The sequence below is a fragment of the Eleginops maclovinus genome, chromosome 7 (assembly GCF_036324505.1).
Source record: "Eleginops maclovinus isolate JMC-PN-2008 ecotype Puerto Natales chromosome 7, JC_Emac_rtc_rv5, whole genome shotgun sequence".
NCBI lineage: Eukaryota > Metazoa > Chordata > Actinopteri > Perciformes > Eleginopidae > Eleginops > Eleginops maclovinus.
Window position 1 is genome coordinate 17,052,597 of NC_086355.1, and position 25,518 is coordinate 17,078,114.

The window sequence follows — 25,518 nt, forward strand, 5'->3', positions numbered from 1 at the left end:
GTCTGAAGAAGCTCGCTTTCTTTCTTGTTTGAAACAATTGACAAGACGTGTCAGTTGTAGGAAGGTTTTTCCGAACGGTTTCATTTTTAATGACCATGTTAATGGATGCGAGTGTCAGGCTGAGGTTAGTATTTTTTCCCACTCACCCCTTTTAAATACAAGATTAGAAAACAACGCTGAGATAATCAAAAGAAAATGTGCTTAAACTGGATTAGCATAGTAACATGTTTAATGTTGAACCTGTTACAGCGCATGAAAGGCCTTTTTCTCTCTCGTTTTATGTGTGAATGTTTCCGCACAGTCTCTAATTAAAATGAACACTTGGCCGCTCTTCCCTGCTGGAACAGAGACGTCTTCATCAGCGGCTCGCTGATCCCCGTCCACCCCTCTCAGCACAGATCCAGCAAGAGACCCGATACCATCTATGCTTTTAGGATGCCTCTCCAGCCTTTTATCTTCCTCTTCACTTCCTCCACTAGCTGTTATGCTTGAAAGAGAAGATGCCTGCAGTGGCGTGCTCACAATTGAAAAATGTGTTCTGTCATTTGGATCGTAGGAAATGAGGTTGTTAAAGAGGCGGTGGACAATTACACTGTGTCAGAACTTTGGATGCTTTAATATAAATGTGGGCATGGTAAAATTGGTCAATTTATGTGAAAATACCCTTGTCATAGGAGTCCAAATAACAAAGCGTGGCTGCAGAACACTGTCCTGACTTAAAATACCGACACCGCCATTTCCATCATAAATAAGTGATATTTTGAGACAAACAAACACTATTAATCTATGCTTTTTGTGACAATATATTTGTAACCCCTGTACCTGTATGTAGTTTCCTTTGTATCCCTGAGGGTATTTTGACATAGCTGAGGGTCAGGAACTCGGCAGATCTAGCCATGAAGAACCTGTCATCTGTACCAGAGCATGCATGAGTTTGAGCTTGTGCATAAAGAGTGTACTAACGTCTTAAAATGCAACATGTCTTGTTGCTGGGTAACAATCAGCTATAAGCAAAGAACAATGTCTACCTTTGTAATTCATTTTCCCTTTCTGATTGTTGTCAATGCAGAGATTTTAAATAGCATTTACCTTTGTAGTCGAACTTTAGCCTGCTGCACTGAAATAAGTGTATCTTGACTATAAATGGTTTAAACTCTACCAACAAATAACACTCAAGAGGCTTATACTAACGTCTCTTAGTACATTTTATTTTAAAATGACTTCATTTTTCTACTGGTGTTAATTGTGAGATCAGTGTTTGACATGGGCAATTAGCTAACAAATTGAAAGTAATTTGTTAATTGCGTGTCTAATGATATCACCACTGAAAGCACGTTAGCATTCCTCTTTAGTTTTCAAGCATTCGGATGTGTGCAGTAAGGAAAGCCTGGCGTGGCTCGATGCCTATAGGAGTAGGTGCCTCACCCTGATCAGATAAGAGTAATGGAAGCGATGAAAAGACCCCTGTCCCTGATGGCCACAGCAAAATGGATGTGCTCCCTGAGGTGTACCTCTGGTATCATCCACGCCTGTGGACACAGATTTATTGCCCATTAAAAAGCAACACTGAAATGTACCTCTTAAAATGGCGTGTTTATCCTGTTGAGAAGTCCTTGTAGGAATGAAACGAGACAACTGTGAGCACCGACATACTGGGGGCGGACTCAGTGTGACAATATGCTGTGAGCCAAGTTCAAATAAGGTTTTAATGCCATAAAAACCAAAATTGAGCTTTACAATTCCATTTGAACAATAAATCAACCCCCTATTAAATCAAATATTCCAGAAAATGAACATTTGTACTTACATTATACACACAGCAGTGTTTTTTTTTCTTCTATTTTACAGTGGAAACTGATAAAACAAGATTAAGCAAGCAGGAAATGAAAATACAATCTGCAAGAATTACAGCAAAGGAAATCAAAGCAATCTATACCTATAAGCTATGAATAAGACATATATCTACATAATATCTCTTAGCAAACACCAAAAATATGAACAGTATACTTATTGATATATTTCTCTTGAAAAAAATTGGAATTAATTGACATTGTTTACTCCATAAGTAAACACCATTATGTTTAGTTACACGTTAATACACAGCATTTGCACAAAGGAGTAGAACTAAAACATCAACATAGACCAACTGGGATTTAGTAATTCCCTTATCTTACACCTCTCCCCCTGTGTATAATGTGACAGGATCATTTACAGCTGATGGGAAAAAAAGCTGAGATACAGAAATTAACATTGACAGAAATAATTGCCATGTGATTAGTCGGTGGCACATGCCCTAGTCTAAAGACCCTGGATATACGCGATAAACACAATTTTTGACATTTCATGGGTTGGTGGTTTTCAACAGAACCTTTTTCAAAATGGTTTTAAGTGATTGCAAATTCAAAGCACATTTCACCATTTACTACAAGACTGGATGTGATCCACTTTTACACAAAAGTCAGTCAACTTAAGCCTGCTGTACAGTTGGGAAATGTATGACATTTTCACATGTAAGTCCCACTTCTCATTAAAATTCCAGACGGATTTTGTACTTTTCGCCTTCTTTTTTTTTGGTTTCTCCACTCTTGGTCTTAGGTAAATGAAATTTCCCAGGCTAATTAAAGCCTATTAAAGACAGGTAATGTCAGGGCTGGTGGCAGGACCATGACAAAGTGCTGATAATTGTCTGCCAGACTCACTAAATCCACCTGTCCTGCAATTATCGCCTCCCCCCCTCCTCTCCTGACACATTAATCCACTGCGGGGCCCTCTCGACAGGCTGATGCCTCAAAGTGCATCCTGCAAACACAGATGTTGGATTTCAGACTAATTTAGCATACACATGCCTTGTGATGGTTGCAGCGGAAAAACTGACACATTATAAGGAGCACAAAAGGCAGCAGCCAGGTTATACACGGATGGGTACCTACATACGAATGTGTAATGATTTACGATTATGCTCTATGCTTGCTGTTGGGATTAGATGTGTTGGATCAATTTATTTTGTCACGGGCACATAATCAATTGACTATTCCAGTTCCTATAGAGAAAGATTATAGATTGTGAGGCCATATTTCAGAGCTACTTGAGAAAAATTGATCAAGCTAATCTGAATAGACTGCGTGCCTGTGTTCCGTTAACAAGTACAAATGGATATTAGCTCTACTCTCAAAGGGCGATGAACACATCATTTTGACTCATCAGTCAAAACGTAATAATGTTTCAAATGGGAAATATCTAATTTTATGCCGTGTTGAATAACAATTGAAATGTCATGGTAATTATTAACCCGATTCAAAGCCTTGTCATATTTCATCCCATAACGGTTTCAGTGAAATGAGGAAATCAATGTTGGCATCAATGCACGAGCGCAGAAGCTGGCTATGCACTTCCAACTGGGAGGCCCTCTTGCCTATGGACTTGCCTTGAAGAAAACATCTGGACAACATGCTAATTAAACCAGTGGTTTATAGAGAACATGTGCTGTTGTGATGGGGAGGAGTCACCCAGGGTTGGTAGCTAGCTCTGAATCCCAAGTCAACCCCTAAAACCAAGTCCCTGAACACCTAACTATCTCAAGTTCTATATACAAAAGTTTTTTGTTTTTTTTAACAATGCATCAAATCCCTCCAGAATGTGCCCCATTATAGGTTCCCGCAACGTGTCTCAGGTATTTAGGTATTTCGGGACAGGGAGCTTAGAGGTTGACATTTACATCATTTTAAGGTTGATGCTTACTAACAACAGCCAGATCATCCTGTGGAGGAGTAAGGTTGGTCACTATGGTAGTTGTAGTCAGGGCATACCTTCTGCACCAGTTTATAGTCTACACTGTAAAAGGCTATATAGATGCATATGACTTTGAAGGGTTTGGAGCACAGCCAGGACACGTGGCTCTGCGTCTGCTCCTGGTAGCACACCTTGGACGGGTCGAAGCTGCACAGCGCAGTCTTCTTGTTGCGGTCCGTCTTCTCGTACTCGATGCGACAGTTGAATGATTTGGTGTCTTTGGTCTCCAGCGTGGACTGCTGGGCGATCTCGAACTCCACCACCTTGGAAGGCGGCACCAGGCTGACTGACACGTTCCCCAGGCCCGTGGAGTTGTGGCGGAAGTAAACACTAAAAGTGCCGTTCCCGTGGTCCACGATCTTCCCCGTGATCAGCAGGTTGAGTTTGACAGTCTTGATGTTGGAGTGGAAGTCCCCCCACCCAAACATCTTTTTGAACTTTCCGGTCTTGACGATGGGCCTGCGTTTAGTTCTGGCCTGTGCACCCTGAGCATCTGTCTGGTTAGATAACCAGTCCCAGAAGTCCTCCATATTCTGTAAATATGTTATTTCCCTCATGTTGCTCTTGAACCCAGGGGAGCCCTTGGCAAACAAGCGCAGGGGGTTGAGGATCCGTGGACTGGCACCCGTGGGAGAGATTTTCTGTTCGGTGTCAATGTCGGCCCACTCGATGAGCTCTGTGGCTCCTCTGTGCTCCTTCCTGCATGTGACCTGCAGATGAAACAAGCAAAGATAGACAGATAAACAACAATAAGCCTCTTTTAAATACAAATTATTTTTGATGCTGGTGAACAGTCCATAATGCACTTAAGTTATAGTTTGAAGAGAACAAAAAACACCTTTCACACACCAGACGTATCAGAAAAATCGTAGTAAATTCAACTCTGATTGACAACTGATTGCACTGTAAAAACGCCACAGCAGCAGTTCAGCACAAAGGAGAAAGAAAACAGCACTCCAGCACTAAAGACAGAAAGGGGGAAAAAATCCCACATTGGGCATGGAGCCACCCACTTGTCACACATGTTAAGATTTACTTTAGGAAACGCTGGACTACAGCAAAGGTACCCATGCGAAACATTTTGTTTGGTAAATGTACGCTTCGCAATTTCTTCAAACAGACGCTGTACTTCAATCAAACTACAGTAGGAGTGCTCAGTCTTTGAGAAAAACAAGTGAAATTATTAAAAGAAACAGCTCAGCAGGGCCACTTGATTCTTTTGCACAAAAAAATGGATTAAGGGAAACCAGTTTGTGCTTTCAAAAAAACTTAAGGAAAAAGAAGTTGCCACAATTGACAGTTGTAATTCACTCATCTTTAAATTTGGTTTCTTTGGTCAAGAGTCCATAATGTAGATTCTTTGGCCTACCAGATACAGGAACAGGGAATAAACAGGATTTAGGTTCTTTTCAAAATACAACAGAGCTTTTATCAAGGATAAAAACTGCTTATAATGCAACAACTCGTTTTTAGTTTTACAAATACAATTTAAACACCATAATTCTGATCCTTTACAAGGTGAAATTGTGTTAAGAGGGCTAATGTTTAGAAGAAGAAAAAAGAGGAATATTTCCCACAACTTTTCATTAAAACTCAAATCAGAGCGTCTCATGTATAGCGTCAGATTTTAACAACATTTAAAACTGGCTATGTTTAAACCACAAGCTAACTGAGCCATGCCATACACAATGAGCTTCCCTTTCCAGTTTTGTAACTTCTGACAGGAATAAAAAACCCTTCTACAAGCATTGCTATTTAAGTTTCTGCACGGTTGAAACACTGCTCGAAGTCTTAAACTCTCTTAAACGTCAGTAAACTGTCCCTTGTTAATACGATGTTAAGGATGCTTTGGTGTGTGTGGAGACCCAGGATACTGGCAGGCCTGTGCAGTTCACAGAGTTGGCAATCCTTCACAGTAACCAGAATGAAAGAGAAAGGGGGTGAGGTTGGTCAAAGGAGTTTGGATTAAGACTGAAAGGCACTTTTGCAACTATGACCCAAAATGATGAGTGACAGTTCCACTAGTTAAGCAAACCAGAACTAAAAACTACACAGATGCTAGCAATATCAAGGATGGTGAAATATCAAGAAACGGCGTAAAGGGAATCATTTTGGATGCAACGATGAACTTCATCTAGGCTCATAAATTTGCATAACGCTTGTAATATTAAGAGCGACTTGTCAGATTACATGACAATGCAAATCCTCTGGACTTAACATGTGAGCAGGTCTTACATCAGTCGGTCTATTCTTAGATAACCCATGCATTAGAACTTTGGCTTGTAATGGCACCCTACAATAAAACAGGCTTCCAAAGTAGCATTGCAAAGTGTGTGCTAAGTGCTAATCCAGACGCAGCAATGAACTGTGATCCCTCCTTGTGCCTCAAAGCCTTTTTAGCTTCAGGAGCCATTCCTGGTCCACTTCAGATAAGGCTTTAATAATTCAAGGCAATAAGCTTAGCTAGTTTTATTAGTAATTAGTAGTCCCGGCTTTCCCCGGGCCCGGTTGTAGGGATCACTGAGAGAAGCAGATGTTGAAAGCAAGCGGCTGTTTGAGTTCTCACTGAGCTGCACTTGCAGACTAATTATAATTTCGCTGTGAGCCTAACTGAGGCACATGTGTACAAAGCTATAAACTAGGTCTTCCTGCTACGATTTGTTTTGTCACATTCCTATAAAGCTTCCTAGTCGGCATGTAAAAGGTCTTATAATTTGAGCTTTTAGTCTACTTGGCTGCTTAACTCCCACACCGTAGTAACATAGGAGGTAATGACTCGGCTATCTGGATATGTAATGTGAAATCAATGCGTCTCCCACGGACAGTGAGCCGGACCCATCCATCAGCCCTCACGAAGCTTAATTAAGACAGTTGCTCCCTGTAAACATGGATGAATGAGGCAACAGTGTATTAATGTCCCTCTGCGTAGCTCATCACATTCACCGTCGTTTAATCAACCAATTCCAGTGGCAATATTCCCTCACGGATACTGCCACTTAGTAATACCTCGTGTGAGTGCAGCCGTTAATTTGATTTGACTTTTACAACACCACAATAACAGGCTAAAGCTAAAAAACATTGAAATCCGTGGGACTGCGGGCTCCCAACAGGAACATTTCCTCACTGCTGCGAGCAAATAGGATGTATAGCACCCGTCTTCCCACCAGCCCCAGCCGTTATATCCGTTACACATTGGGTGTCATGCTGCGCAGCTTAAGGGATGAAACCAAATTTTGTCTTTCAGTGTAAATCTCAGGTGAGCTTTGTATAGGGTGATTATAATGGAAATGAGAGAGGAGTTTAAGTATGATGAGCAACTGGGGAAATTGCTGTGACAACAAGGGGATCAGCAGAGGGATATCTAATACTTAAATGCCCCGAGAGAGATAAAGCACGGGGAACTTGAAAGCTTGCACTGACACACTGGCTTTGGTTTCCTTCTCCCTCGCTGTCTGCATGCACCAACACGCACCTCGTGGTGTCTCCATAAAACACACTAAAGGAATCTGAGTTTTTGTATAACACAACGCTGTGGAGAGAAAAAAAAAGAGGCAAGGTCTGATGAAGGAGAATCTACAAAAGCTTAATTAAGATTTCTTAATCGCTGCTGCCGGGCTAGAGGCGTTTCGGGGCGACTTGAAACAAGACATTATTATAATAATAACTGCAGACTTATAGAGCTGAAAACACCAGAGCTCATTTCAACAAGCGCTAGGCAAATTGATGCGGATATCTGTCTCCGGGTTAGCTTCTTCCTAGTACGTCCTAAACAAAAACAGAGAGGTGCATTAACCTTACACCCACAAGCAGAGATATTACAGCCATATACAACAGCAGTCAAAGGTGTATGTGTAGAAGTGACACAGCTGAAAACAAAAAGTGGGTGAACTTTAATGCTGTCAGCACTGTCTTACTGCCGTTAAAAATGTACTATACTGAAGCTGCTGTATACTTTACTGTTGGTTAATGTATAAACAACCATTCTAATTTTACATTAACACTGGTAAGTAGAGTGCTGTTCATTATTTTTGTAAATAGACTTTGGGTTTTTAGCGGCAGTTTACACATTTTGCAACTCCATTTAAATTCAGATGCAGAATTGTCTGGAAATACAATAATTAATTATTAAAGGGAGATCTTGGGCAAGCTGACACATTTATTTTATGTATAGCAGTCTGAACAAAAGTTTATCAAGGACTAAGGTGTGCAAACATTATTGGCCCAGTATCAGTGTTGCAAATATTATTTCGATATCATCTGTCAATTTCAGCTTATCACACATTTATTGTAATCAATATTTGTTTAATCAGTATTTGTCTACATTGTCAAAATTACATTAGAATATCTTAGAAACAGTGCCAATGTTTCATTTCTGGCTGTTTTAAATGTAAAATATTTTAAATGTATTACCAAGTTTTAAGATTTTTTAATTGTTTATCTAATATCAATATTGGTGGACACAAAGCCCTGACTGAGGCTTGATGCTGATCTGAAATTACAATAAAGATAGTTTAATTGTTTAAAACAGAGTGCATTCGAGTTTTCTTGTGAGTATTGTCTTCACATGTATCCTTTGTATCCAAATTGCACCTCAAACAAACTCTATTTTTGAGTCCAGGACGAGCTCCTAGCCAAACATTGTTTGATTCTTTTTACAGCATGAATTTGCCTCATTTATACGTATATCAGTGTCAAAGTTTGGGAAAACTCAACCTCAAAAGTTATTTATGCATCTATACATCTCCAACCCTTTTATCTTATTTTACAAGCAATTATAGTGCAAACATATCTCCAAACTGGATCAACTTGAAACATAACACTTTTTGTATTATATAGTTATAGTGTTCTAAGGACTTTCCTGGCTTAATAAAACATGCAGAATAAGAGAATGACCATGTGTAAAGTCTCTCTCCTTACACCTGCTATTTGATATCGTGTTGAGTCTATCAATACTGGAAGTATTAGTGGAACTTAAATACTGACAGTGGTCTGATCAGCAGCGAGCCCCACATACAGTCAGGATGAATCAGCCTCCACATTCATCTGTAATGAGCATTATGGAGCTGGCTGCCCGCTTGTCCCATGGGTAGACATATCTTTTAGAGGCCTGACATAAAGGTAATTGCCACAGTGACCAGAACTAGCCTCTAGAAAGTTATTAAGAAGGCAGTGACATCTGGCTTCTGGATCATCTGAAGAGATGCCATTAAAATGCGTTTTCAGCGAGCAGCAGGCGACGTTGTGCACTGCCGTGATGGTTTCTGGGCCGCGGGCAAGGCTACAGTGATGTGTTGATGGCGTCGATGGAATCTCTTTAAAACCTGGCATAGTTGACACGTGGCCCTGACTGATGATCTGTGATTTTATCTTTTTCTGTTCTGTGTGTAATCCTCATCACCGAGTACCTCGTATCGGTTGGCTAAAATGATTTGTTTTTTTGTTTTCGAGGGTTGAGTTTTTTCCAGCACATAAGGTCGGGATATGCGTCGGGGGAAAATTGGTTTCAGGCATCTTCCTCACAATAAACAAAATGGGCAATTAACCTGCTCATCAGTGCAAGCAGAGCTGTTCCAATGATGCACTCCACTGTTCTTCATGGATTTATCTGTGCAAATTGACCTCACTTTGGTGGTGCAATTCATTTCTCTGCTAATTTTCTGTGTCTGAGGCTTCATTAACTTGATGCGCTTCCACGTAGTAAAAATCTGGACGTCCCGTGGAAATTACACCGGCTCCACCATTGCCTAACGGTAACACTTCCTCAGGATTACTGCAGCACAACACCTGCCATATTAGAGCTGCTCGACCGCTATACTGCTAGCATTAGACGCTGGATTGAATGTAGCCTCTTGCTCCCAAGCATCCAACATGACAAGCGGCTCCACTCACTCACTCACTCACGATAAAACCATTCTCAACCCTGCAATCCCCTGCCCTGCGTCCTTCCCCAGCCATCTTCCTCCTGATGTTACAGGGCATATCATTTGTAATGATTCACACCCAGAGCCGGTTCCAGGAGAGAAGGCCCTGGAGGCGCTTAGGCAGCCCGGAGTCTACACGCTGCTGAAGAATAGATTGGTGCTCTGATCGCTGGAACAGCCTCACGCTCCAGAGCCATCACTTTTAATCAGAGGCCGTCCAGGGAAACACATGGCAGGTGCTTCAGCGCTGTGGTGGATCGCAACAGCAAATCCACACCGGGGGCACCTTACCAATCACAGCAGACTATGGTTAGTGTGTGTGTAGCATTTCTACTCTCCTCCTGTATAATCCTTTAGGCCATTACCACCTGACCTCTGTGAGAATGAGGCAGACCTCAGCCTCTAATATATTAACACTCCTGCTTAAGATGTTATTGATCCTTTTTGAATTTGTGGTGGAATTCATAATCTCTTTGTCGCAATTTGAGATGAATATTATGAGCAGCTTTATGTATGAGAGCCAAGTATAGGTGACCTACAATATGTAGATAAGACACTTTGTTTCTACCAGACACCTTTTTCTCCAAGCTGGACAGTTTGGATCAGTGTCATCATTTTAGGCCGTTATTTTTTTGTATATTTTCTGTCTATTTTTTTTTATACCTCTAAATGTGTGTATATGTGTGTGTATGTATGTGTGTAAATATACTGTAGTATATAAACTTCCTCAAATATTTTGTCCTTATTTAATTTAATTTTAATAACTTGCATCCTCCTTATTCAATCTACACATTTTGATTTTGCCTTTTCTATGCACTGTGCTGTGACTGTTAGTTTCCTCACTGTGGAAATAATAACCTTTTTCCTATTATGATGTAATGCAATAAATATAGTTTATATGGCCATGCACTGGTCGTGAAAACCTTTCGAAAGGCCTTGTGATACATCCTGTTAACACCTCTGTGCGTTGACACCAGACCAGCTTCTCGCTGTCTTAACATTTTCAACAAGTGTTGATGGTGTGAGGACAGGAAATGGCAAGCTCAAAGGAAAGTCATGATGATGTTTTCATTAATATAATCACAGCATCATCAACGCTTGGGTATTTCCACAGCACATCCGCTCCACCTCTTACTGTGGATAGATATGCTGTCAAGAAAAAAAGAATGTAATGTGTGTGCAAGTGTTATCGAGATGCCCAGGTAGAGAGGTGAGGAAACATTCCATTGTCAAAGTGAGTGATATCGAAAAACAAGCTGTAAGTCAAATTGCACACAACTTTGATAACAGCACACATTGAATAATAATTGTGCAAATTTGGTTTCTTTTTCACATTCTATTTGATCCAAATACACTCCATTCCACAAAAAAAAATACAATAAAAATGAACTAACGGCAACAAAAACATTATGTGTCTGCCTTTATGAATGCACCTGACTGGTTCCATTACCTTTTATATTTATTTTCCCACAGGATCATGTTTGTCTCACGATGAATGGTGAAGAACATCAGTCTCTCCAATGCCATAAACAAAAGCATAAACGTAGCCTAAGGGCTTTGTAATATGTGCAATGATTAAAGCAGTTTAATGCAAGCCTAAAGATGAATCAGGTGGCAAAGGAAAATAAAATAAATAGTTAATGTCAATTTAATTAAAGTAACATTTTCTACAGCGATTACCAATGTTTGAAAATGTATATATTTTTTAACAATTCTGCCAGATGATGAGGTTTATGTTCTTATCACCACCTCCTAAAGCATTCACCTTGCAGAGGTGTCCTTGAGCCAGGCACAGTATCTCTATGAGCTCCACAGCTGTTGATCTGGTGCTGTCCATGACCTCTGACCTCTCTTGTAGAGAAGTAACAATGCTTTAAAAGTCTTGATGATTATATTTCAACAATAATACATTGTTGTTATGAATGTCCAGACAACTCCAATGGGGATTTTCTGTCCTTTAAAAAAATCCTGTCATAAATACAACGCAGCAAATTGTGCTCGTAAAGTTACAACCTCACATATTAATCTGTTTTTAGGAGACACACATGTTGTGGCAACAGCGTCTGACTGCTCATGTCACTCTGAGCTGCTCATATCCTATGATTAGCATAAATTACGGCACGTAACATAACCCTCCTGTGGCTAGCATAAATCCTCCAATGTGAGTTATTAGTCATGTTTACAGTGTTACAATTTTCTCCCTTCCTCTCCTCCCGGCAGCAGACACTGACTGAAACCAGGCCTCACTTCACCTTTCCGTTCATTGGTGAATTATAGTGGTTGAAATGTGTGCTTGAGTCATTGTAGTAAAGCATTTAGTATCATTAAAGAGCATTTCTCCAGAGGAAATAGAAAACTCAAATGCACACAGTTACCTCTCCTGCAATTTGGTGTTGGCAAGAAACATATGTAGAAATGTATAACCTAATAAACAGGAACAATTCTGAAAAAAAACCAAAAAACATTTAGCTGCATCCTCATATATTCTCAAGAGTGTTAGCATTGCCTTTTATAGCATTCCCACTGAAAGGTATACCAACTACTGTAAGTAGCCTGTTCTTTCATACGTGTTAAAAAGCAGCTAAAGTCACCTTAACAGCTTTATGTCATCTGCATCATCTGACTTCTACGGGCTAAACTGAATCCATCATCTGTCATTTTGTAGAATTTGCAACTGAAATCTTGCATACACAAAGTCAGAAAGTGCTACAAGTTGGAGTCAAAATGCTATCTTACATGGAAGCCATGACACCCAACCACAACACAAAGGCTACTGATGAAACACAGGGTCAGCATTCCTTTACTCGTCTGGCTGCTTCACTATAGAAACCAGATTGCTCAATATCAGGCCGCAGCAAGCCAAAGTATTTCTTTATAGTGTAGTTACTTTTAAACCCTTGGGTGCGTTGTGTCATATTTGAGTTTCAAATAAAAAGTAGAAGATTTCGTAAACCACTTATCCCTTCTTAATATGGACTGTAGCTTGTTTAAAATTATGTTCTTAATTTGACCATTCAAATGCTCCCAAAGTTTTCATTATCATTTTAAAGATGGAAAGACTTAGAAAGAGCCAAATGTCCACTCCGGTCAAAACTGAAAAGCAATATTTTAAGATTTACAGCCAGTGGGGGAAGTGGTGGATTAAGTAAAGGTAGCAATATTCAACATCAAGTAATCCTTCTCCATTCAACATTAAACTAGCAGCACATTTTTTTTCAAACATCTAACGTTTTTGCTATGTAGCAGAATGGACCCTGCTGCTGAATAATAGTGTATTACATTGTTGGGTTAATATTACTGATGCATTAAGATCTAGGCGATATTGAACATTTGTTTTTAATCCACCTGTTTAATAGGGAACATTTTAAGCGCTTTAATGGGGAGTTTTATTTTGTATTTGTGCATATCTAATAAATTGGCGGGTATTAAAGATTTTGACTCAAATATTTACAACTGAACGGGGGTAAAAATAATAAGATATGCCCATAAACTGGACTGCAAATACTCAAGTAAAAGACAAAAACTTTAAAATTGTACAAACAAAAGTACCAGATTGAATGTTCTAAAGATGTTTGCTACCATAACCAGAAAGAAAAGTACATTTCATGGCTGTAGAAATACAGCCAACTATTTAATTTACAAGTGACGTAAACCTTTTTAAGAGAACTAGTAAGAATCTTTATAATTTTATGAGTATCAAATGTGGATTCAATGCATTAAAGTGGATTTAACCCGGCAAAACCCGCAGGCAACAGTAGGATGGTCGGTGTGGAACATTTTAAATGCAGGGATGATGTCAGGTGTTGATAGTGTTAGCAAAGATCCACTAGAAGAGAAGGAGAGCGACGGCCTTCAGGTAATCTGGATACTTGTGTTATCTCAGCACCTGCCACATGTGACAGCAGCAAAGCCCTGAACACTTCACTTTTAGGCAGGCGTTACCTTTCAACGCATCATCAGTTTCATAATCCCCTTACATGGTCAGAGTATCAACTCCATGTGCTATAGCTCCTGACACCTGCAGCACACACCACATGTCTGATAGCAGGAATTCGGGAGGATAATACCACAAAGTATGTTAGACTAGGGTAATTATCAGTCTCTTGACCAGTTTCTATTTCATCCTTACTGACCGCCAGAGGCAGTGCTTTAGCACTGGATATATTCCGTCTCCCGCCTGCGCAGGTCGAGTATTTATAACAACAAAGTCACGTGTAACCTCGTCTGACCCGGTTCTGGTACAAGTTACGGTGTGATCTACGAGATCAGTCTTTTTTCATCTTCTCGTGCGCAGAGTATTGCCCTCTGAGCTACACAAAATAATAAAAAATAACAATGATTTACTACTTGAAGCTCTTCGCTGTTGTAGCCTTGTGACCGTGTCAGTCGGAGTTGCGGGTTACTCGCCCTCCAGAGGCTGCGACGAGTTGTCTCTCTCCAGAGAGGGAACTGTGTGTCTTCCGCTCCGACCTTTGAAAAAAAAAGGAGCACCGGACCGGCGGAAGCTCCTGCCGTTTACACATCAGTACGGTGAGACACTGTTCCTAGCGTTAATGTGACTGCTGGCACGGTTAGCAGAGTGCTTTCACCGAGCTACTTGGTGCTGTGCTCACGAGATTGGCGGCGTGCTGTGTCAGTGAAGAGAGTGTCCCGCGCTCCTCTCACTGTAGTGTGCGCTGACTTGCGTCCCGCTTTCACAGTTTGCCCTTGAGCAAGGCTGTCGCGGCGGGCGTTTAAGTGAAGAGCTGATATTGTTGCTATATACTTTGTATAAGTCACCGCTAGCAGAGTGCTTTCGCTCAGGCTAACTTGGTAGGCAGCTAGAAAGAGCTGCTATTATTGCTATATACTTTGTTCGCCATAAGTCGCCGCTAGCAGATTTTTCTCGCTCAGGCTACCTGGTGCTGGAGTGTTGCGTACATTATTTTCAAAAGCATTACTGTTTTGTTTTTACCTTACATTTTTTTCAGTTAGCATGCTAATTTACTACCACGCTAGTGAAGAGAGTGTCCTGCTCCCCTCTCACTGCATACACTGAGCCCAGGCCTGTTTTGTTTTTTTTACAGTCAGCAGAGTGCTCTCGCTCAGACTGGCTGTAGCAGCCCGCAGGAACTAGTTTGGAGATTTCTCTTTCGCTATGATTGCCTCTCCTGGCTGTAACACCTGCATGGCTCCTCTTCAACCAGAGCCCTTCTTGCATCTGAAGGAGGGTCTCTCGGAGTTCCCGTGCATGAACTGCACCATCATGCCTCGTGCAGTGAGGGCTGCTAGACTTGCCGAGGTGGAACTGATGGGGGATGCTGACCCCTTATCTGAGCGTTTGACTCCGGCCCAACCTACCCATGGTAAGTGTCAGGTTGCAGAGGCTGCGGGTGCTCCCTCCAAAAAGAACGTTAAGCCTGACAAGCTGTCCTCTAAGGTGGACCTGCTAGCTGCTGAGCTGTCCCAGATGAAATCGCTCCTCGTGGCCCTACATTTCAGTGCTGGTGCAGAGAATGCTGCTGCACTCAACCCACCCATGGCTGAGTACATTATGAGTACATTATGTCAGTGGCAGCTTCTGCCACTCAGTTTAATGGGTACAACAAGGAGCAGCCCTCCCAGGCCTCTGGGGCTGGCTCCCGTTCCCTGGCTCGTGGCTCCTCGGAGAGGGCAGAAGACATTTCGATGGGGGCCGTCATTCGCATGGCAATGGCTCGCCTGCAGCTAGATGTACGGCAGTCAGAATCGGCGCCCGCTAGTGCTTTCTTCAGGCGCACTCCGGCAGCCGCCAGCTTCACCGTCCCTCCTTCCGATGAATATCTGAGGGAGTTGCATGCGTGCTGGAGGCACACCAAGGCTCTCTCCCGTCCTACGTCTGATGGCCGAGCCCTGGCAGCCATGCAGGATGCGGCAAAATTTGGCCTTGACCATATGCCAGCTGTTGAGCCTACCATTGCTTCCTTCATAGTTTCCCCTGACGAGACTCTGAGACCGGAGGCCAGGTGCCCTTGACCCCAATGCCGGGGCACCGATACTGTCCCGGTGGAGCCAGGGGAGCTTATCGGCTCAGCCGCTCTGCAGGTTCTCGAGCGGACTGTCCAAGCTAATCAGACCAAGCAGCAGTTTGCAGGTCTTCGCAGGGACATGTTGCCCTACATTCTGTTCCTCCCCCTTCTGGGCAAGTTGACTGCTGCCTCAGCTGTTGTTCCCTTGGGCTAACTATCGCTGCGCCCCCTGCAAAGATGGCTGAATGGCCTCCACTTGGATGCCTCCTCGCTCTATCCCCATGGAGGATGAGGTCATATTTGACAAGAGGCGTGCCCATGGGCTCCATTCCATTCCGCAGAGAGACCGTCACAACGGATGCCAGCCTCTCCGGATGGGGTGCAGTGTGGCAGAACAGGACAGCTCAGGGCCAGTGGTCTGCTCAGGACCGCACAGAGCATGTCAATGTGCTGGAGCTACAGGCTGTGCACCTAGCTCTCAAGCACTTCCTGCCATACTTGAGAAAGACGCTTGTGCTTGTCTGGTCAGACAACACCGCAACGCCGTTCATAAACTATCAGGGGGGCACCAAATCTGCACGGTTGCTAGAAGTGTCCCAGGCACTTCTGACGTGGGCAGCTCCTCGCCTGACCAGCCTACGTGCAATGTATCTACCAGGGGAGCGGAACCTGGTCGCAGACTTCCTCTCCCGCAACTGGCGGCTTCATCCAGAGGTGGTGCACAGCATCTGGGATCTCTTCGGCAGGGCAGAGGTGGATCTCTTTGCCTCAGAGAGGTCAACCCACTGTTCCCTCTGTTTCTCCCTAAAGGAGAGGACCAGCCCCCTGGGTCAGGATGCTCTGGCCCATACATGGCCAGAGGTTCTTCTCTATGCCTTTCCACCCCTTCCTCTGATCTTCCCGACACTTCTCCCGAGTGCTTCGACAGGGCCACAGGCCAGACTTGGTTTCTGCTGCTGCACAGACTCTGCTGCGAGACGCCCTGGCACCTCCCCGGCAGGAAGTACCTATTGTCTCAGCTGGGGGGTCGGATTTGGCCTCCCGACCCCTGCCGCCTTCAGCTGTGGGTTTGGTCGCTAGAGGGCCGGACCATTTGCTGAGTGACTGCATAGAGCCTGTCAAGTAGACAATTCTGAATGCCAGAGCACGGTCTACTCGTCGAGCTCATGAACAGGTGGAAGCTGTTTTCCGACTGCTGCACAGGTCGGAACGAAAACCCGGTACATTGCTCTGTGCCTACCAGTGGCGGCTGGTGAACATTTTTTTTGGGGGGGCGCAGTTGGGCGGCACGGTTTAAATAGCACTTTTTTAGAGGTTTAGCTTAAGACAGTTGGTTAGGTGGCTGCGGCCACATTCGTGCTTCTTACATTTTTGTGTGAAGTGCTTTAGATCCTTCATCCCGGTTGTAGTCCAAAGTGTTTCAGTCCCAGGACTTTGAAATAACAGACAAGGGAAACAAAAAAAGGCATTGCTCACTGTACAACCAGCTAACCAATTCCGCTTAGCATACAAGTTTGAGGAGAAAGTCCGAGTGTAGGATCTCCCGCGATCAGTGGTCGTCTGTTGAATGTTTAAATCCGGACGCTCGGGTCCCAAGTCTTTCAATTTCTTCTTTTCGACATCTGATAGTCAATGAAACGGTGTTTTAAGTAGAGCTTGCACGGAGTTCTCAGCCATCGATGTTGCCATATTCACTCAATCTAAGTTTCAGCTAGCTACGGTGCTGCTCTTTACGCTTGTGGTTAGGGAATGATAACGATGCTGATTCGCCGAAATAGTCCAATCGCGTATCTAAGAATGTCACATTGAACTAAGAAACAATGCCATTGGCTTTGCGCCCACAGATCTAAGTTTCATCCCCCAATGAAAAGCTATCCTTGCTAAAATGACTGAGAAAAGTATAAGCTCTCCTATAGACTCCCATGTTATCGGCGCCCACGGACGGTAGCCGACCTGCCTATTCTCAGAAAAGGCGAATGGCAATATATTATGTCCGGACACATTTTAGCGGTTCTTGACAGTGGTCTCCCATACACATTTAACCCATAAACACGGTACATTTCTTATTTCAATTATGTTGTATATATAACGTTTTTTAACTCAAAAAGTCAGGGTGGGCGGCGCCCAAGCGCCCACTATTGACGCACCGCCACTGGTGCCTACTATCCTGGAGTTTCTCCAGTCTCTCCTAGACGGTGGCAGGTCTCCCTCTACCCTGAAGGTGTATGTGGCTGCTATGTCAGCGGAACATGCCGGGGTCGACAACCACACAGTGAGGAGCCACAGGCTGGTGTCCCTATTCTTAAAGGGAGCTCGGAGGTTGCGTCCCCCGATGGCCCCAAGGGCCCCTACATGGGACCTGCCCCCAGTATTGGACTGCCTATGAACCCTTATGGTGGTTGTCGGTCAAAACAGCTTTTCTCCTCGCCATCACTTCGGCAAAGCGTGTAGGCAAACTACATGCCCTGTCGGTGAACAGCTTGTGTTTGAGGTGGAATTCCGATGGTTCAGGCGTCACACTGTGGCCAAACACGGTGTTCCTCCCTAAGGTGCTGGCACGCTCACACCTTAATCGGCCTATCCAGCTGGCACGATTCGACCCCCCCCCCCCAATTGGAGAGGGGGAAGAAGATTCAAGGCTATTATGCCCAGTGCGGGCCCTTAGAGCTTATGTCGAGGCTACCGCATGCGTACGGCGGTCTGAACAGCTCTTTGTCTGTTACGGTGGTCCTAGGAAGGGCTGTGCTTTGACAAAACAGCGCCTGTCCCACTGGATCGTGGACGGCATTGCCCGTCCTCTACCGTCTTGAATAAAATGCCACTCTACCAGGAGTGTCTCCACAACATCGGCGACCATGAGAGGGGTGCCCTTGGAGGACATATGTGCTGCGGCCTCATGGGCATCACCGAGCACATTTTCCGTATACTACAGAGTGAATGTTGCCACATCCCATCCATTGGGTGTGGTTCTTCTTCCGAGTTCCTCTACTACACCTTTATGAGGTGAGTACTCAGGATTGTCGCGACTCTGTTGTTATAAGTCATCCAGTGCTAAAGCACTGCTTCTGGCGGTCAGTAAGGATGAAATAGAACGAAAGTTACGGATGTAACTACAGTTCTATGAATCCTGGATGACCGCCAGATTTCTTCGTCGCTCAGAATCCCGTGATTCCGTGAGAAGATTCTGTAAGACTGATCTTGTAGATGACACCGGAACTTATACCAGAACTGGGTCATACGAGGTCACACGTGACTTTGTTGTTATAAATACTCGACCTGCGCAGGCGCGAGACGGAATATATCCTGTGCTAAAGCACTGCCTCTGGCGGTCATCCAGGATTCATAGAACCGTAGTTACATCCGTTCGTTTTAACACCTACTTTGTACGACAAAGAGGAACATGCTTGTAAAACTCCTCAGCTAATACTTTAGTGTATTCTGACATGAATACTTCAAGCTTCCACTATTAATCTTTCCGCTTTCATCCCAGGAATACACAATCATCATTTCTTTGCGAGTTTTTTCTCACTGAGCTTTTCATGTGACAACTTCAATTTTTTTTTGTTTGTTCTTCTCTTCAAATCCACTCTGCGAATAATACGGGGTGTTTTATTCAGAAATGTTTTCGCTTGATTTGCTCAAACGTACGTCCACTAAATTTGACAGAGCAAATGTTTCGGTTCTCAAAGCAGATTGCGCCTCGGCTGATTTCACAGAAACGGCACCCTTTGAAGAAGAAACGGGAGTGGGGAAGACGTTGCTTTCCTTTCTCTCAGAGTAGCTCTGAAGACAGGTACTTCACAAGAAATATACAAAGACAGAGGGGGGTTGACAGTGCTTTGTTAGGGCTGGAAATGACAAGCTGAAAAGAAAGGCCTCAAAGCCCAGAGGCAAAGGAAATAAATGCAAAAGTGAGAATAATCAGAAAGGAGATTTATTCTACTTATTCTGTCGCACCTTGCCTTTTACAGGAAAGCAACAGAGTTTTAGTTAACGAGGTCAATCACTTTCCCCAGCTCTGACATGTAGTGAGATTGCCTTCAAAGTAGCAAACAAGGTGGTAATTAAGAACTTTACATGTCAGAGTGTTGGGGAACCGGCAGCAACTTTGCTTCAAGAGAAAACGCAGCTGATCGAGAGTCAAACCCAAATGGAGAACTTACAGCTGTAAGACTATTGCCGTATTTGATTTCTTCAAGAAAAAAAAAGATACACCCAGATTCCTCATGGGTGGAAATGACATGTCACCCATGAGTCACCAAACATGAAACAGACAAAACCCCCGCTGAATATGAAGTGATCTCCGCCCTTCTTTTGTTGCAGCACAGCAGTGGATACAGCGAGGTTATGCTTCCGAGATCGCTGGATGTTTCTGAGCCTGCAGAGTGGTAATGACAATGCTATAAGGTAGCGGATCCTCCAGATCTAACGCTGCCTCGGGCTGCACATCGACCATAACAATTCATAGCTTTGGACCAAGATCAGGAAACTTAAAATCGTATTAAACATAATGTTTCCTGCACCGCAGTGGGGAAGAGTTGCTGTAAAAGAGCCGCTCAGAACTACACTTTATCATATCATGGAGCGGGGGGGAATCACACTGCTCATAATTGTTTGAGTTAAGTCTTTAATGGTCCTTCCAGCAGCCAGATTATGGTTATTGTCAATGCAAAAGGGCAATTGCGTCACACCTCTCAATCATTTGGGACTTCTTTCTTGTCATTTCGGGACCTTTATCGTGGATTTATTGCCAGTACACACACAATTATGATTGATGATTGGGAAAGGAATAGGTTGCGGGGCTCAATACAGTCAATACAACCTGTAGTACCTGCGAGATACATTTGAAGGATTTACCGCGCACAAATGGCAACCTTTCCCTTCAGAGGTCCGAGACGACATGCAGGCCGAGGACTGCAAATGCCACAGACAGTATTGTTTATGAGGGATTATCTAGTCAAGCCTTCTGGCCAGAGAGATTGTGACCCCAATATGAGCACAGATACACATCAGCACCATGTAAGCTCTCAAAATGATTCCTAGAAGGCAGCACATGCATACAAGCCCTCCTTCACTCCGTCAATCCATGTTTAATCACTTCCACAGAAATTTCTGTCAGCCCGCCTGACATTTTTCTCGCATATTTTTTCCTCTCTCCCCTCCCAATTTCTCTGGTGGCTTTTTGAAGACTTAAGCTTTTTTTGTGCTTTTTGCTCTCTTTCTTACAAGGCAAATCCTGGGAGAGGTTGATGTGAAGACCAGGCAGAGCAGGGATGTGAAGAATATAAACACAATTTTTTTTATTGTCCAGAGGGAAAGGGAGAGGAGGGGAGGGTGCAGGGGGTTGGGCGACGGGGTCTGTAAAAGAGACGAGGACCTTATCACAGCCCAGCAGCTCTGTAATTCGCCGCCATGATAAAGTGGCAGCACGGAAAACCTTACAAGGCTGGCACAATCCAAAGACGGATTAGGTTTTTCTGACATAAGCTTCCTGAAAAACTAATCAATCAGCCCATGCAGTATTATCAGAAGCGTGAGATTAAAGAGCTGCTCCTAATCCCCCCACTGTACATTTTATTACTTTTCCCAGTGTTAGTTGTCTTTAAATATACAATAAATAAATAATAAAAGCAAACCTAATTGAGCATGGGGAAGGGGGAAGAGGGTTAAAGAGCCCTTAGAGAGGGAATTTATGTAGAATTTGTGTTTTGTTATGAAGACAGGGATAAAACTGTTGTCCTTGCCGGAGCTTTTCCGACTTTGAATTCAGCCCCACTGTCTCGCCAGCACTACAGAGAGCAGGGGAAAAAAACAAAAACAAGGCAGATATTTACAAATATATTAGTGGCCAAAACCAAACCCCTTCTTGCTTTCTTATTCTAATGGTTTTTGCACTTTCATTGATGAGTGAACAGATACATAATCAAGTAGCTACATGTTAATAAATGAAGAAATAACTGGAAATGAAGGCTAAATCCTTTGGGAAATGACTTGTAATCCCTTAAATCAGTGCACATCAAAGGTAAGGATGAACTCCGAGCAAGCAGCGGATCCAGAGGACAAGACATGTTGAGCTTACGAGGAACCAGCTAAGCTTTGTCTCTTTGATGCTTCACACCCTTCTAACAGGATGCTGGCCCCGGCCCCTGCTCAGTGCAACCCTGGGCGGCGTTCACGGAAACGCAGGGGGGTAGATATGCATTTAATACCGCCAATCCTGCTGGCACGGGCCACATGGACGCTTTGTCATGACATAACATTACCAAAGAGCTCTAACCCCGGCAATAAGATACAAAGGCGTAATAGACTTTTTCAACGTCTCCTCGTTCCTAATCCCGAGCAAAAGAAAAAAAAGAATCCCCGCTTGCAATCTGCAGGGCAGAGGGAGATGGCAGGGAGCAGGGCTCTCAAGTATGTTTTTATCTTCATCTACATTGTTATGCTGTCATTGCACACAGGATAACTGCAGCAGATGTCATGAGGAAGAATGGATTCTCCCAGGATGGCTTTGACCCTCTTATTTGTCCCTGGGGTACGGCACAGATGCTAGGGCTGGGGTTACTTTTTCACCATTTGATTCATGTTCTGGGTGTTTTTCTGTGTGAGGGGCCGGAGGAAAAAAAAAAGTTGTGTGAAGGGTCATTGTTTTGGATGATGCAGCCAGGATTATGCAACAGACTGTGAAGCCTCTAGTTAAAACAATAAAGACCCTTCAGTTTCAGTTGTCTGAGGTGCATCCTGGGACGCCATGGCTTTTAATCTAGCCATGCAACTTTGCTAAATGTCCTCAATCCTTACAGTAGACTATCCCATGAAGCAAATACTGAGAATGTTTTAAGATAAGGAAGCTACGGAAGTTTGCTGCATATTTCATGCTTTTATCCTGGTATTTAAACATGTTCAACCCTTTTTGAAGGTGTGGGAATATTGATAATGGCCAATATGTCCCTAATGATACAGTTGTGGGTCTGCTGGGAGGGAAGCTGCTGAGGCATATGAAGAGAGCCCCTCCAGGGAGGCCGCCTGTCTCCCTCTCTGGAGGCAGAGCTCCCAAAAGGCATATGGCTGATTACAACAGCAGCCGGAGCAGGCAGCACTTGGCTGCTGCATCGGCTCAGTTCAGGGCTATCTTTAAAGAAGCCCTGTTTGACGATAGCAAAGATGTGAAGAACGCCTTCAATCAAATGGCATTTTCCTGCTCAGGTCTGATCACGGCAAGAGTCCGTGGAGCAAAGGATGATCATGATAAAGCCTACACACTATATTCAGCTGCCTTTAGGATAAAACCTTCATATTTCCTTAAGGCTTTTGATCTTTTTGGAGAGTTTATTCCTGCAATAATAACAGAGTTAGACTTCAGAAAGATTATGTGAAGGAGCTTAAAGGCAATTAATCTTTGCTAAATACTAATAAGGTCACCCAAATTCACAGGGACTTTTGATTTGATCACAGTGCAGAAGTCCTTAAGGAGGAAAAGTACAAGCAAACATGTGAGTTCTCCAATTTGTATATAATATTTTAGGTTGTCATTTTATTATTGTATTTATTATGGCGTCAATTTCAGTACGGTTAAAGACACTTCACGGGTGTCCAGGGTTCAACGCAGAGGTCGAACCTTGTTCAAGCCTGAAGGCGAAATGAAGGAAAATTATTTGCCAACCAATAACTTTAATGGAATAAAGCTCCATAAATGAATGTTGTTTTGTTGAGCCATAAGCCAAATAACAGAGGTAACCTTATAACATAATAAATAGAAACTCTCAATGATAAAAAAAAATAACAAAAATAACTGACTTAAGACATGTCAATAGATGTTATTTCATTTTCAGTGAATACTAAAATGATTTTAAAACTACATTAACTCTATGTCTCCGTTACGAATACTGCAGAATTGTCAAATATAATATAATCAGCATTAAGCTCGCATTAACCTGCAATGTGAATGTTTTTTTACAAATATACTTGAGTTGAATGTTTTCTATATTTTAAAAAGTCAAAATTCCCACTAAGCAAAAGGTCATTGAGATGCTATTAGGCAAATTACCCGCCTGGTATTGAAAAGTATGGCCTTTAAAAAAGTCTGCAACATATAATCAATCAATTTGAATCCATCAGTTCAGAAACTCATTTGTGTTTCTGAAATATTTGTAATATTTGCAAATATATCATTTTAATTGTGGAGGTAATGATTTATCCTTCATCCTAAAATATGTTGAGAATGTATAATCTTAAAAAAAGGTTTTATGGAAATGTATTAAATTAATTAACTAACACAAATCAAGCCTATAGTGTTAGAAATAATCAGGAGCTCATGTCAGCCAACACATTTTCTGCTGATGGCTGTATCAACCAGAATTTGACTTCAGGAATTTATTGAAATTGTAAGTAATGTAATCTCGCAATATGTGGTGATTAATAAATATAACACTGCAGGAAACTATGTAAAGCATATCTGAAGTTACTTCCAAATAGAACAAAAATATACACAGCATACATGGAAATATGTCAACATGAGAGTGAGACGGAAAAAAACCTAGCAGCAATATAGATAATGATTTAAAAAGCTGCACAAAGCTACGTAGCCTACCTATTGTCTTTAACTTTCTCTTTATAACCTTCTTAGTCAGAGACCCATTTCTACATACTCTGGTGTATGTCATTCAGTCATCTCAAAGCTCACCTGGTGCAGGAGGAACAGAAACAGGAATGTTTGCAGAGCTCTCATCTTCGATGACTTCTCGACTTATTCAAAATGAGCGGCGCTTAAATCCTCTCTGGGAGATTTGGAGTGGGGCAGACGCACATGCCGTTGTAGCATTGCTGTGATCACCTGCGAGAAAAAAGTGAAAAAATGCACAACGTGAATGAACTTATAACCCTAATATAAAACTCGGAGATGATCTCGAAGACTGTTGAATCTTATTTTTAAGACAAAAAGTTTTCCTTACCGTTTTTTGAAATGTAATACCTCACTTAGTTGTGTAAGGCGGTCGCAATCATCCTTGTTCAATACACTGTCGGGAAAGAGTCTTAAAATCCTCTAAAACGTCTCCGTCTGTTGGGATATTCAGTGAGTTTTCCTTTAGCAGCTGGACACTTGGATTTCTCTACAACAACGGCTACATTCAGTAAACTCCTCTAAGTTATGAATCGAGCCCAAACCGAAATTAACCGAGCACTATGTTTCCCCCTACTCCCGAGTAATGTTAATACATTGACGAGATGCGCGGTAAAGTAAAGCCAAGTGAGCCCGGATCCCGGTGTCAGGACTGCAGTCAGTCCGGCAGCAGTGCACTCTCTTCAGCTCGACTTGATTTCAGTGCGCAAAATCCTGCGCTGCGCGTCTGGAGACTCCAAGGTCGGCGCGCATCCGTGCAGAGAGTCAGATCAAAGACCTACCTCTGAAGTCTCACTCCCTCCGTCTGTGAGACAAGAGGCTTGATGTCACTGTTATCAGCTTTTGTTCAGCACACATCCACATTTTAACCCTTTAAACGTTAATCTCGCCTTTAAAAAAATAATAGGTTGCAATGAGTGTTTTAATAATGACTACTCGTTGGATCAGAGTAAACGCGGCCATGATTGCTTTGCACACTTTGAGATGTTGATATGGTCTACTCTGCTTACAAAACTTTTTTTGTTAAGCATAATGAATTCAGGACTGTTTCAATCATGGCACTATAAACACAATGGTGTGTGATTTTTTATACATTTGAGAACTGGCTGACAACACTTCTGACCACACAGTGCATGCAAAAGGTCAAACGTTGTGCTGATGGCTGTACAAAATGAGCAATAACATTTTCTACCGTGGACAAGAC

At 42.8% G+C, this 25,518-nt stretch overlaps 1 protein-coding gene across 1 annotated transcript; it reads right to left on the reverse strand.

The window, feature by feature from the left end:
- Positions 1-1,687: 1,687 nt before the first annotated feature.
- Positions 1,688-25,501, reverse strand: nxph2a (neurexophilin 2a). The gene is made up of 3 exons (XM_063887705.1): positions 24,646-25,501; positions 24,378-24,527; positions 1,688-4,499 (listed from the first exon to the last, which is right to left on the reverse strand). The coding sequence occupies exons 2-3, from the start codon at positions 24,420-24,422 to the stop codon at positions 3,753-3,755; spliced, it is 792 nt and encodes a 263-aa protein (XP_063743775.1). The 5' UTR covers positions 24,423-24,527; positions 24,646-25,501; the 3' UTR covers positions 1,688-3,752.
- Positions 25,502-25,518: the final 17 nt, after the last annotated feature.

Bases quoted from the DNA above. Each gene is read 5' to 3' on its own strand.
- nxph2a (XM_063887705.1), bottom strand. From the start codon at position 24,422: ATGAGAGCTCTGCAAACATTCCTGTTTCTGTTCCTCCTGCACCAG. The intron at 4,500-24,377 runs GTGAGCTTTGAG...TTTCATCTGCAG, and splicing joins TTCTGTTCCTCCTGCACCAG to GTCACATGCAGGAAGGAGCA.